Genomic DNA, 14147 nt, shown 5'->3' with positions numbered 1-14147 from the left:
AGGGTGCCATGGGCAAAGGACTCAAATTCTCTGATTGGGGCCATTCTTTGGGTTTGGGTTGTTCCTTGAGCAACCACTGTGGTGACAAATTCAGTGTGGGAATCTGCTGCTGCCCCTGGAGCTGATCCTGCTTGTTAGGCTTGGGAAAGGACTCTGCTTTTTTTTTTGTTTTCTAATAAAAGTTGCTCTTTCTAAAACACTCCTGGTCACCTACTGCTGGTCTGGGACTGGAAACTGTTCCCTTCCCTTCTCCCGACAAGGGGAAAATAAGGAAAACCCCGAATCCAATGTGTCCTGGGGGTTAAAAGCAGACTCTTCCCTTGTCATTGCAGCATCCCGCGGTGGGAGCAGGGCTGCGGGAGCCGGGCCGGAGCTGCGGGCAGGGGCTGCTCCTGTGCTGGTGACAGCGCTGCCTTATCAGCGTCCCGGCCGCGGTGACAGCTGGGCTGGCTTGTGTCAGCCCCTCGGGCACTCACGTATCTCTCTCCGGAGGGTTTAAAATAGCAAATCTCTGAGGCCACACAATAGCTTGGGCTTATATGGGCTCCTGGGGGGGAAGGGGGAGCGGCGGAGGGGGCCAGGGCCGCGGCTGCCGAAATAGCAGCTCACAAGTGTTGCATTCCTCGCTGGGCGCCGGGCACATTCCTGCGGCGCTGCCCGCCCCGGGGTGGGCGCTGCAGCCCCTTAAAGCCTCCTGGCCCAAAGAGCCTTGACCAGACCCCGCGGCTCCCCGCGCTCCCGCAGCTCCGGCGCCCAGGTACGGCTGGGGCGGCGCCCGGCCCGCGGGGGATCGGCCCCAGGATGGGCTCCGGGATGGGCTCGGGATCGGCCCGGGATGGGCTCCGGGATGGGCTCGGGATGGGATCCGGGATGGGCTCAGGATCGGCCCGGGATGGGGTCCAGGATGGCTCTGGGATGGGGTCCAGGATGGGATCCGGGATGAGCTCGGGATGGGATCCGGGATGAGGTCCGGGATGGGCTCCGGGATGGGCTCGGGATGGGCTCGGGATCGGCCCGGGATGGGCTCAGGATCGGCCCGGGATGGGATCCGGGATGGCTCTGGGATGGGCTCGGGATGGGGTCCGGGATGGGCTCGGGATGGGCCCCGAGGTGGGGTCCAGGATGGAATCCGGGATGGGCTCGGGATGGGCTCCGGGCTCGGGGCATCACCGCCTGCCCCTCGGGGGATCTGGTCCGGGATGGGCCCCGGGATGGGCTCTGGGATGGGCTCTGGGATGGGATCCGGGATGAGCCCCGGCATCGGAGTGTCCCCAGCCGCCCCTCGGGGGAATCGGCTCCGGGATGAGCTCAGGGATGGGCTGCAGGATGGCTCTGGAATGGGCTCTGGGATGGGCTCCCGGATCGGGGCATCCCCGGCTGCCCCTCCGCAGGGATCGGCTCCGGTCTCGCCTCCGGTCTCGGCTCCGGGATGGGCTCCAGGCTCGGGGTGCCCCAGCCGCTCTCCCCGGTGTTTTATGCCATGCAGGCATTCCCATGCATAAAGCATCTGCAGCCTCTCCCGTGGGTTGTGTTTGCCATTTCTCTTTTGGACCACCCTGGTGGGTGCCCAGATGGCTCAGAGGGGTTTTGGCTGCCCTGGGAAATCTCCCGAATCCCATTCCCTTGTGTGCAGTGACAGCAGGGATGGGATGCCCATGGGCAGCCTGGTCCTGGCTCTGTGGCAGCCCAGGGGTGGGATGGGGTGGGGTGGGATGGGGTGGGATGGGGTGGGATGGGATGGGATGGGATGGGATGGGATGGGATGGGATGGGATGGGATGGGATGGGATGGGGTGGGGTGGGATGGGATGGGATGGGATGCTGCTGTGCCTGGTCTGACCCTGCCGAGCAGACCTGGAGCAGGGACGTGACCCATTCTTGGGAAAGGAGAGCTCCATGTCTGGGCAGCCTGGAGGAAAGCAGAGACTCAGAACTGTGGAGGATTAAACTGAGCCCCAGAGCTGTGAGCAGCCAGCCCTGAGCTAAAGGATAGGGGGATTTCAAGGAGTGTGAGGAATATCTGGATTGTTTAATACACAGCAAATTCTGGGAGATTTTTTTCTAGCCAGTGCAATATTTCCTCTTCATCTCTGTAATATCTGCTGAGTTCTCCTAATTCTACCAAATCAAGATTTCCAAGCTTTAATGAAAAGGTTTATGTGTTTCTGTGCAGAGGATGCATAACTATTTCCTTGAGCCACTTTCTCTTTTGTGTATCCTCTTAACAGTGGCAGACTGGTTGCTGTTCCCTCAGCTCTGTGGGATCTAACGGTGTCTGAGGGAGGAGGGCAGTGAGGATGTAGGAAGAGGCTTGGGGACTGGGAACCCTCTTCTCCCATGCCATGAAATGATTGTGTGGAGCTCAGATTTGGCCAAACTTGGGGCATCAGAACCATGCTGAGCCTGGGGGAAAAGTGGGACTTGCTGTTGGTGGGAAGCAGGGATCCTGGGGATGGTGCTGGAGCCAAGCCCCAGACCCAACCCAGGAAGGGGAACAGTGGTGGCAGGAGCAGACAGTGACCCCGAGGCAGAGGGGGCTGAGTTCTGCCTTTATTTGTCTCCAAAAAGCTCCTTGTGAGGAACAGTGAGATTAGAGACCCTCTGGAGCTGTGGGTATGCCAAGGTTCCCCTCCTGGAATGCCCCTTTGCCATGCCTGAGCATTCCAGCCCTGGCTCCAGCATCCTGAATAAGCACTCCTGAGGCCTGGCCTCCCCATCCCGGGTAATGAATGCCTGACAGATGCAAACAGGAGCAGTTGCTCCCAGACTCTGGGTAGCAGCAGCAGGGAAGTCTTGCTGCTCTGGGAACAGGTGCTTCAGCACATGGAAGTTATTTCTGAGCTGCCTTGCATCGTCCTGTGGCATCTCAGCCCTGCTGAGGGTCGGCATGAGGAGGGGACAGGACTGGTCTTGGGCTGGGCTGGGCTGGGGCTCTGGGCTGGGCTCAGGATGGGGCTCTGGGCTGCTCCAGGATGTCCAGGGATGGGGCTGGTGGGTGCAGATCTCCCAGTGCAGTGCTGGGTGAAGGTCAGATAAGGTGAGATAATGAGCAAAGTCCTCCTGAGCACAGCTGGGAGGGAGACAGATGTGCTAGGAGGATGAAAAGCTGTTTCTGCAGATGTTTTAGCCCTAAAACGAGGGCTAAGTTACTAAACCAGGCTGTTAATTATTCCTTTTAGCTAACAGGGGGGAATGCACCTGCTGAGGCCAGGCTGCCCCTTTCCCAGCAGTTCTGCACTTGGAGGGCTGGGCTGGGAGGCTTTGCTGAGGGCTTGTGCTGTGCCTGGTGCAGGGCTGGAAATCTGAGAGAAGGGGTCATCCCTGGGCTAAGAATAGTCAGGAAGCAAAACAAGCTGAACACTGCAATGGGGTGATTTTCCTGTGCCCTGAGCAAACACAGGCCCTGAGACACAGCTGGGCCAGGGGGCTGAGTGCCCTGGACATGCTCCTGACAGAGTTATCAGTCTCACAGAGGTGGTGTCCAACCTCCTGCCTCCTGTTTGGGGCATGCTGTGATCCCGGGATGGGGGGGGCAGGCACCTTATCTCTGCTGAGATAACGCTGTCGCAGCCTGGCTGGGGACAGCTGGGAGCTCCAAGGGCTTTGGAGAGAGGCAGCATCTCTGTGCCCCTGTCCTGTGCTGAGGGACAGGCTGTGCCAGCCCTTATCTCACTTCTAACCCTCACTTTTTCCAATCTGCCTCCACCTCTGCCAGAGAACCAGGGATGTCAGACACGGAGGAGGTCACCGAGGAGTATGAGCAGTAAGTGGGGTGGTTTTAACCCCTTTCTTTCTCCCTGTTCCCATTTCCCACTGCAGCATTGCTTGGGGGTGCTCTCATTGTTACCCAGCACCCACCATGGACCCCCAGCCTGAGCCCCTCTGCCCTGGCAGTGCCTGACCCCAGCAGGATCAGTTTGTGTGGGGAGCTGGATCCTCCCCATGGGCAGGACAAGGTTTGATTGCTGAATTAACACACACAGTTTGTGTCCTGACCCCAGCAGGGGCAGTTTGTGTGGAGAGCTGGATCCTCCCCACGGGCAGGACAAGGTTTGATTGCTGAATTAACACACACAGTTTGTGTCCTGACCCCAGCAGGGGCAGTTTGTGTGGGGAGCTGTACCCACAGCCATGAGCAGGACAAGGTTTGATTGCTCAATTAACACACACAGTTTGTGTGGGGAGCTGTACCCACAGCCACGAGCAGGACAAGGATGATTGCTGTATTAAAAATGCTGCAGTCTCAATGTGTGGGGCAGAGATGGGAAAACCCAAGAGTCAGTGGGGAAATGGGAAACCCAATCTGCTGCTGCTGGGTCCTGCTGCCACATGCAGAGCAGATCACTCTCCAAGGCCCAGATTTGAGAGCAGCTTCTGCTGATGGAGGCACATCCTGGAGAGATGGGGCTGGGTCATAGGGGTGAGCTCCAACACAGCTCCCACTGCTCATCCACCTGCAGGGAAAGGACCTGAACCCTCTGGGGTTTCAGTGCCACACCAGACTTGTGTGTTTCTGGCAATCATTACAGATAGTGTAATGGCTGCCAGACATATTCATTAATTTATCATTTACTAGGAACTGGTATTTAAATTCAATTTTATGCATCCATTTTTTTTATCTTGACTTTTTTGTCAAATAATTAAACCATATATCCCTACATTATCCAAATCATTTGTCATCAATACACTTTCAATTAACCTTCCTCTATATTTCCTAGTATCAAAACCAATAACCAACTGTCATCATCACTCCACAACCACCCCCAAACAAACATAGAATTAACCACAGAACTAAACCCCCCCCCAAAACCCAAACAAAATTACAAGCCATGATGATAAATCATCAAGCAATCACCCACCAAATTTCATGTTCTTGTAGCTTATAAAAAGCATGACACTGCAGATGTCAAGATGGCTGTCACACACACCCAAGGACAAAAGACTCAGTCCTAACCTAACCCTGGGACGGGCTGTGCATCTCCCTCACGGCCAGGGAAGGACTTGGGGGCAAAGGTGGGATGTGAGATTCCCATTTCTGGGATTACAAGCCAAGGTCATTCATCTTCTCATGCTGCAAAATGGAGGAGTGCCCTGACCACTGTCAAAGTGCCAGCCCAGACCTTCAGGCCCTGCTCTCCACAGCCTGCAGGGTGACCTGGGCCTTGTCCCTGTCCCCAGTGCCACCTGCCAGGCCCTAGCAGCCATGGCCTGTGCTGTGGGACAGGGGAGCCTTGAGGAGTCCCAAACTCACCTCAGCCTCCCTCACTGATGGCCCCATTCCAGTAGCTCAATGTGACTCTAAATTCCTGTTGTGCTTTGCAGGGAGCAGGAAGGTAAGAGGACATGGAGCACCTGCAGCTGCCCTAAGGCCAAAAACTGATCAGAGAAACTGCAATAACCTGAGGCTTCTTTCCCTTCTCTCTGTCTGTGCCCTGTGTGCTCTCTGAAGAGGAGTGCGTGGAGGAAGGTAGGAGCTGCACCTGCAAGGACCAAGAGCCAAAGGAGAGGGCTTCAGTGTTTTGCTGGGGGTTGGGATCAGCTCCTGGGCTGCAATGGGCAAACCATGTCCAGGAAAGGCTGATGTGACCATGTTTGAGATGCCTGCACCTGAAACATCAGTAGGATCAAAGCAGTCTGAATTTTCTCAGGATCTCTTTTGTCAGTGCCTCAAAGCAGGGCTGGCAATGCTGGACATGGCTGTGGGCTGAGGGGTGATCCCAATATCCCAACGGGACCTGGAGCCTCTGCTGAGCGTGTGCCAGCCTTGGCAAGCTCAAACTGGCACTGCCTCGGCCTGATGGGGACACAACCCAGCATGGAAGCTGGGCTGGGCTGGACCGGGCTGGGCTGGGCTGAGCTGAGTTAGGCTGGGCCGGGCTGGGCCGAGCTGGGCTGAGCTGGGCTGGGCTGAGCTGAGTTAGGCTGGGCCGGGCCGGGCTGGGCTGGGCCGGGCTGAACTGGGCTGAGCTGAGCCTGTGGCTGCTCTAGGGCACTGCCAGGCAAAGCACCCTAAGTGTAAAAGCAAAGAGAGGTGCAGGGGGAAGCCCCTGCTGTGCTCCAGTCCTCACCTCACGCATGCCCAACCTCTGTGGCACCCAGCTAATCCCTGTGCTTATTCCTTCCCTCCTCCCTGGCTCAGAAGAGGAAGAATGGATAGAGGAAGATGACGGTAGTTATTGCACCTTTCATTATTTCCTCTCTCTGCTCTCGGGAGAACTCCTGGCTCCATGTGTTCTGCCTCTCCCTGGTTGGGGAATGGTTTTCTTTCATTCTTCCACTTCTCTCTCTTCTTCCTGCACTCCTGCCGTGCCCTGCTGTGCTGTGTGTCCATCCTCTGTCTGTGCCTTGTCTCTATATCTGCCAGCCGTGGTTTGCTGTCTTTGCTGTCATCTTTTCCTTCCCCTCTTTGTGGCCGTGGCCCCGCGGGTGTTCCCAGGGCAGAGCATCGCTCTGGCTCCGCCGGGGAATCCCGCGGGGACGCTGCTCCCTCCAGTGGAAAAAGGCTCCAGCAGCGGCACAGAGCATCCTCAGCCAGCCCTGGGGCTCCCTGCCAGAGCAGAGCCATGGGGATCCCTCCTTCCTTCCTGGGCTGGGAGGGATCTGCAGAGCGAGAGGGGATGAGGGACAAGGCAGGAGGTGGCGACAAATCCTTGCATTTCATTAATTTAGGGGGTTTTGCCCTGAGGAGCACAGGCAGCCCAGGGTAGGGTTAGAGAAGAGCCCTTTGCTCCCCAGCCACTGAGGCTGCCCAGGTCCCTCTGGGCTCTGTCCCAAAGCAGGAGAGATGTGAGGAGCTGCAGGGATGAGTGTGAGGAGCAGCAGGGATAAACGTGAGGAGCTGCAGGGATAAATGTGAGGAGCAACAGGGATGAATGTGAGGAGCTGCAGGGATAAACGTGAGGAGCTGCAGGGATAAACGTGAGGAGCTGCAGGGATAAATGTGAGGAGCAACAGGGATAAACGTGAGGAGCTGCAGGGATAAACGTGAGGAGCTGCAGGGATAAATGTGAGGAGATGCAGGGATGAACATGAGGAGCTGCAGGGATAAATGTAAGGGGCTGAAGGGATAAGTGTGAGGGGCTACAGGGAAAAGTGTGAGGAGCAGCAGAGATAAGGGTGAGGAGCTGCAGGGATAAGTGTGAGGAGTTGCAGGGATAAACGTGAGGAGCTGCAGGGATAGACATGAGGAGCTGCAGGGATAATTGTGAGGAGCTGCAGGAGCTGCAGGGAAGAATGTGAGGAGCTACAGGAGCTGCAGGGACAAACATGAGGAGCTGCAGAGATAAGTGTGAGGAGCTGCAGGAGCTGCAGGGATAAGTGTGAGGAGCTGCAGGGATAAACGTGAGGAGGATGAATGTGAGGAGCTGCAGGGATGAATATGAGGAGTTGCAGGGATAAATGTGAGGAGCTGCAGGGATAGACATGAGGAGCTGCAGGGATAAGTGTGAGGAGCTGCAGAGATAAGTGTGAGGAGCTGCAGGAGCTGCAGGGATAAACGTGAGGAGCTGCAGGGATAAACGTGAGGAGGATGAATGTGAGGAGCTGCAGGAGCCAGGGAACACTGCTGTGCTCACTCTGCCCTCCCTGCACAGGTCAGGAGGAGCAGGTAGAGGAGGTGGAGGAGGAGAGCACAGAAGCCAAGGCAGAAGGTGAGTGGGGACCATGCCAGGCTGGGCCATGGTGGCTTGGTGGAGCCATGCTCTGCTCCAGGGCTGCCAGCTGGGGGCTGGGATGTCCCAGCAGGGCTGTGACAGGGGGACGTCACCCAGATGGGGTGTGCAGTAAGGGGGTGTCAAACTGAGATGCCCTTCCCGGCTCTGTCTGGGCCCCACAAACATGAAATTGTGATGAAATCCATGAAATACAAATTTGCTGCTGGTGGCTGCGTCCAGCCCTCTGAAATTATGCCAAAAATGGGCCAAGCCTGGCTCACCAAGGGGTCCACTGCCTCAGAGGGGGTTTCCAGAGCTGGGATCGAGCTCTGATGTGTCTGATCACCAAAAGAGCACTGGGTTCATGAGGTGGCTTTGGGGCATGGTGTGTGACCCTGTGCTGTCCCCTCTGCTGGGGCAGGCTCAGATCCTGGCTGTGGCCCCAAGTCAGGGTGCTGGGGCCCCTCTGTGCTGGGGTGTGGCTGCCCTCACCCAGGGGTGCTCATGTTCTCCCATTGCTTTTAAACAGAGCAAGAAGATGAAACGAAAGCAGCAGGAGAAGGTAAAACAGGAGCAGAGGAGAGATGGCCATTCCAGTCCTGATCCCATTCCCCTCAGACACTGGGCCCTTGTAATGAGGTTTTGGTGCTGAATTTATTTGCTGCCAAAGGGACAACCTGTGGTAAATGGGGCAGAGCTGCTCTGGCCACATCCCTAGCAGGACAGGTGCAGCAGGATGGATGGATTTGTGCTGCCTCTGGCAGAAATTCACCCAAAATACAGCAGGAGAGGAGAGGCACTGCTGCTTTTCCAGCCTGAGCTTCTGCAAAACTTGTCTGGATTCCTCCTGAGAGCACCTGGGGCTCTCCTGGTTCCCCTGTGAGTGAGGGGTGTCCCTCAGGGGCTGCTGTCCCCCCATTCATCCTGCAGGGATGGAGCTGGGGTTTGCAGTGGGGACAAGCACAGGAAAGAGGGGGACAGCCCCCCACAGTGACCCTGGGCAGGACTAGCCATGGGGACAAAAAGCATCGTGTTTTCCACAGGTGGAGAGGGAGAGCGGGAGCAGGAGCCCGGGGAAGGTGAAGTATCACCCTTGTTCCTCTGCCTGGGGTTCCAGCTGTGCCCTGCTCAGCCAGCAGCACCTGGGGCACACCTGGGGCACACCTGGGACACACCGGGGGCACAGGGCTGGCACCTCGCTGCTGTGGGGAGAGGGAGGGCTGGGCTCAGGGTGTGACAGGAACCCTCGGTGACACTGACCTTGTCTTTCTGTGCTGCTCCCGGGATCTGCAGGGGAATCGAAGCCAAAACCCAAGTAAGTGTGGCAGGGTGTCCCCCGGGGCAAGGTCTGAGCTGTGCCAGGGCAGGGGCTCCGTGTGACAGCCCTGGTCCATAAGGGACAGGGCACAGGGAGCCTCCAGGGCAGGGTGGGACTGGGGCATGGAGAGAAAAGGGAGAGAAATGACAGCAAAACACAGCCCATGAAGGGGACTCTGAGAACGAGGTCTTTAGGCAGTTCTGAAGCATTTTGTATGTTCCTTGGGAGAAGCTCAGCTGCCCTGTGACCCTGCAGGTGGCAGAAGTGTGTGTGTGTGTGAGCACCCCAGTGTGGGACACAGAGCCCAGGCTATAGCTGGCATGAGGCACATGTGTCCAGGAGTGCCAGGGACTGACCCCAAGGGAGCAGGACTGTGAACGATTGCAGGAAGCCCGGGGGGTCCTCCTGGGCCCCTGGGACTCTGCAGTGTGGGAGGCAGATCTGCCCCCAGCCACCATCATCCCTTCATCCCTTTGTGCCCCTGCTGGGCATCCCCTGCCCTCCCTCATGCCCCACAGGAGGAAGGATCCAGGTGTGCCCGGTCACACAGAGCACACAGTGCCCTTTGGGGGGGCAGGGGGTGGCTGCCAGCTCAGGGGGCTGGCAAAGGGCCCTGTCTGCAGCTTGCAGGGTTATTCCAGCCATGCAGGCACCTGGAAGCATTTCCAGGGAATGCCACAGCTCTTCCTCTGTGGCTGCCCAGCTGGCACCTCCAGCAGGATGCACTGCACTCCCTCTCCTCCAGCTGTGCCCCCTCTGCACCCGGGGGCTCAGGGAGTGGGATGGGTGAGGGGCAAGGGCTGTCCCAGACCTGCTGCAGCCCCACTGTGCTCCGGCTCCCCCTCCTCTGCAGGGTCTTCATGCCCAATCTGGTGCCCCCCAAGATCCCAGATGGCGAGAGACTGGATTTTGATGTAAGTTATGGCCCAGTTCCCACCCCTGGGGGTGCTGCCCTCCCTCTGCTCCCCCTCAGTGCCCAGCAGCTGCTGGAGCCCTGGCTGTCTGTGCTTGCTGCAGGACATTCACCGCAAGCGCATGGAGAAGGACCTGAACGAGCTGCAGGCCCTCATCGAAGCCCACTTTGAGAGCAGGAAGAAGGAGGAAGAGGAGCTGCTGTCCCTCAAGGACAGGATTGTACGTGTTCAGCCTTCCACTCTCTGGCTATTGCCACCCGGTCCTGTGGGCACTCAGCCACTGTCCCCTCCCCACAGTGCTGGCACACCTGGGACACCCCTGACCCCGCAGGACAGAGCCTGAGGGTTGAACCAGATTTTTATTAACCCCAGTGCCTGCACACCATAAAATTCCCTGAGCTGGAAGGGACCCACAGGGATCACTGAGTCCAACCCCTGCCCTGCACAGACCCCCCAACAATCCCACCCTGGGCATCCCTGGCAGCGCTGCCCAAACACTCCTGGAGCTCTGGCAGCCTCGGGGCTGTGCCCATTCCCTGGGGAGCCTGGGCAGTGCCAGCACCCTCTGGGGAAGAACCTTTCCTGCTCTCCAGCCTGACCCTGCCCTGGCACAGCTCCAGCCCTTCCCTTCCTGTCCCTGCTCGCTGGGACGCCCCCGGTGGTGCTGCAGTGCCCGGTGCCGATGCTCCTCTCCCCGGGTCACTGTGCCCAGGCTCCCCTGGGGCTCTCGGGGTCAGGGCTCTGTCCCTGGGGGCAGAGAGGATGCACATTCCCGGCGGTGTCCAAGCCCAGGTGCCCTCCCCGTGCAGGAGCAGCGGCGAGCGGAGCGGGCGGAGCAGCAGCGGATCCGCAGCGAGCGGGAGAAGGAGCGCCAGGCCCGCATGGCCGTGAGTGCCCTCTGGAAATGGGGCCTGGGACACGAGCTGTGTGTCCATCCATCCACTGCTGACCGCCCTCTGACCCTGGCAGGAGGAAAGAGCCCGCAAGGAGGAAGAGGAGGCGCGGAAGAGGGCGGAGGAGGAGGCGCGGAAGAAGAAGGCGTTCTCCAACATGCTGCACTTTGGGGGATACATGCAGAAGGTGGGAGCCTCCCCAGGGGCTGGGATGGAGCCACTGCTGCTCCTGGGGAGGGCTTGGCCATGGGCTGGCCTCATCCATGTGACACTGGGGGTTTAGAGGCAGGAGGGACAGGGAACTGTGCTTGGGTCAGGAGCAACCAGGCCAGAGTGAGCTCAGAGCAGCCCCGAGCTCAGCCCTGCTCTGCAGATGTGCAGCTCCAGCCTTGCCTCAGGGACAGGGATGGGGACAAGGACAAGGTGTCTTGTCCACTGTTGCCAAAATGTCCTTGAGGACCTCATGTGCTTCTGGAGTCCCAAAAGCTGAGGCTGTTGGGTGCAGAACTGGGGATGGGGGACAGCGAAGGCTGGGCAGACTTCCTTCTCTCCAGTGGAGTGATGGTTTCCTCAGTCAGAGAAAAAGGGTGGCAAGAAGCAAACAGAGCGGGAAAAGAAGAAGAAGATCCTCAGTGAGCGACGGAAGCCCCTGAACATCGACCACCTCAGTGAAGACAAGCTGAGGTGAGCACAGGCTGCAGGAGGGACAGCCAGGACAGGAGCCTGGGCTGGGGACAGCTCCTGGGCTGGGGACAGCTCCCTGGAGCTTCCAGCTGAGGAGATGGCACAGCTGGGGATGGGCTGTGACATCCCGTGGGGGCACGGGTGCCAAGGCTGTGCAGGGCTACCATGGCCAGGCTGCCACTCATGGCACCAGCCATGAGAGGGAGCCAGGGTCACACAGATGGCACAGGGGTGTCCTGGGGAGCCAGGGTCACACGGGTGGCACAGGGGTGTCCTGGGGAGCCAGGGTCACACGGGTGACACAGGGGTGTCCTGAGGAGCCAGGGTCACACAGATGGCACAGGGGTGTCCTGGGGAGCCAGGGTCACACGGGTGGCACAGGGGTGTCCTGGGGAGCCAGGGTCACAGGGGTGGGATGTGTGTCCCCATATGTACTGACCTCCCCCGTGGCTCTTGTCCTGAACTCACTGCCTGGATAACACATCCCTGTCTGGGAGCCTCCTGAGCCCCATCCCCGGGAGCAGATGAGGGGTTGGCACCAGTGCCCCATCCCTGCTGAGCTCCCTGGGAGCCACAGCCCTTCCCTGCACTGTCCCCAGCTGGCTCTTCCTGCAGGGACAAGGCCAAGGAGCTGTGGCAGAACATCCATGACCTGGAGGCTGAGAAATTTGACCTGCAGGAGAAATTCAAGCGGCAGAAATATGAGGTGAGCCCCAGGGCATCTGTGATTTGTCCACCCTCTGTGTTCCTGACTGCTCCTTGTGCTCCCCAGCCAGGAGATGAGCTGGGCTGTGATCTCCCAGCTCCTGGGGACGTGTACCTGGCACCACCACAGGGCAAATACATCACAGGCCAGGCAGCATGGAGCCCTGAGCAACCTGGGACTGTGAAAGGTGTCCCTGCTCATTGCAGGAGGTGGAATCAGATGGGCTTGGAGGTCCCTTCCAACTCCAACCATCCTGGGATTCTGGGATTCTAAACTCCACAGAAAAACTGCTGGGGAAAAGAGAGCAGTGATGCATCTTCAGCCAGCCTTGCCCCCACCTGGGGCTTCTTGTCAGACCTCACTGTCCACCTGCAGCTTTTTCTTGCCAGACCTCACCACCCACCATTTTTTATTGCAGATCAATGTTCTTCGAAATCGCATCAGTGACCACCAGAAAGTGTAAGTGGCTGCACATCCCTCCTCCATCTCCTGCCCTTCCAGCTCCCCAGTTCCCTCCCTGTGGATCTCCCTTGCTAAACCACCTCCTCCCCTTCCCCTCCTGCCTCTGGTCTTGCTGGTGCCTGGCATTCCTGGACCTGCAGGTCTGTCCCAGGATCTCAGTCCCTGCCTTTCTGCTCCTGATGGACCTCCATGGTCCCACTGCCACCACTCCCCCCTCTCCAGAGACCTTGGCAGGGAATGGGCCCCAGGGAGAACCCCCCTCTGCAGGGGAAGCTTTGTGTCCTCTGGGGTCCTTCCAGTCTCCAGCCACCCCCTCCCTGCAGGGGCTCTGCCCAGCACCTCAGGAAGCTGCTGGAGATCCCAGCTTGTCCAGCAGGGGAAGTCCCACGGGCTGTGGGATTTGTGCAGGCCCACAAGGCCAGGGGAACCTTCCCTATGCCCATGGCCCCTGCAGGTGGCTGGGGAACTGTTCATAGGAGGGTGGGAGATGCTGTTTGACCCCTACTCCCAGGAGCACCCCGGTGCTCCCACATCCCCATCCCACTTCCCCCATATGTGGGAGGTGCTCAGCCCACCCGTGTGTCAGGGGCAGCAGCTCCCAGCCACTTACACCAGATCTCTCTTCTCTCCTGCCCCACCACGGTGTGATCCTGCAGCAAAGGGTGAGTACAGACATTTCTGAGGGCTGTGTGTGTCCCTGCACAGGAGCTCTGTGTGTCCCACTCCATGTGTGTGGCAGGGACACCAGGACCCCAGGGCAGAAGCAGGGCTCGGGGATGAGGCAATCCCAAGGATTGGTAGCCAGAAATGCCCTTCACTGCCCTTCAGTGCCCTTCTGTGCCCTTCACTGCCCTTCACTGCCCACCCAAACTCCTCCTCTGTGCTCCCCTGTGCTGGTTAAGGCAAGCCATGGGCTGGGTCCTAAAGGATCCTGCAGCTGCTTTTATCCCTCTGCAGCCACAGATGCAGCTTGTCGATTCTTCTTGGGGGGGAGAAACATGGGAGGGAAATGGTGGGTCCTTAGAATCACCTGGCAACTGCATGAGCTTGTTCCCAGGGGGTCCCAAGGCTCTTTGGCTCAAGTCCCAAGGTTTACCTGGGGCCAGCAGAAACCCCAGGGCAGTTTCCAATGGGAAAAAGCTGCAGGACCCCTGATAGCAGCCATCTCCTCCTCCCTGTGTGGTCACTGATGCCTTTTTGCACGTGCTGTTCCTCTTCCCTTGCAGATCCAAGGGTGCCCGTGGGAAGACCATGGTGGGCAGCCGAAGGAAGTAGAGGCTCAGGGAGAGAGGAGCCTCAGGAGCTGCAGGGGCTGCACAGAGCCCTGGCTGCAGGAGTGGGGCTTCCAGGGGGCAGAGGCCTCAGGAGTGTCCCATTGCCCCCCCCCCAGTGTTGTTGTGTCTGTAAATAAAGAGGTGCTGAGGGGTGCAGGTGTGCTCTCCATCCTGAGGCTCTGATCCAGGCTCAGCACAGCTCCAGGAGTTGCCCACCTGCTGCCCAGGCTGTGAGAGGTCACAGC

The 14147-nt window shown here is 58.8% G+C and overlaps 1 protein-coding gene across 3 annotated transcripts; it reads left to right on the top strand.

The window, feature by feature from the left end:
- Nucleotides 1-3724: 3724 nt before the first annotated feature.
- TNNT2 (troponin T2, cardiac type) lies at nt 3725-13903 on the top strand. 3 transcript variants are annotated; one of them, XM_058039728.1, is made up of 17 exons: nt 3725-3762; nt 5322-5332; nt 5449-5466; nt 6139-6168; nt 7592-7648; nt 8181-8213; nt 8695-8730; nt 8945-8966; nt 9823-9883; nt 9987-10103; nt 10693-10770; nt 10853-10963; nt 11351-11460; nt 12076-12166; nt 12585-12625; nt 13285-13290; nt 13855-13903. In XM_058039728.1, the coding sequence occupies exons 1-17, from the start codon at nt 3725-3727 to the stop codon at nt 13901-13903; spliced, it is 909 nt and encodes a 302-aa protein (XP_057895711.1). The 3 variants fall into 3 exon arrangements, with proteins under 3 accessions (XP_057895711.1, XP_057895712.1, XP_057895713.1); XM_058039729.1 differs by lacking the exon at nt 6139-6168; XM_058039730.1 differs by lacking the exons at nt 6139-6168; nt 8695-8730.
- The last annotated feature ends 244 nt before the right edge of the window (nt 13904-14147 follow it).

This window comes from Melospiza georgiana, chromosome 23 (genome assembly GCF_028018845.1).
Source record: "Melospiza georgiana isolate bMelGeo1 chromosome 23, bMelGeo1.pri, whole genome shotgun sequence".
NCBI lineage: Eukaryota > Metazoa > Chordata > Aves > Passeriformes > Passerellidae > Melospiza > Melospiza georgiana.
Note: the sequence above shows the minus strand (reverse complement) of the source record. Positions and strands in the feature narration are given on the sequence as shown.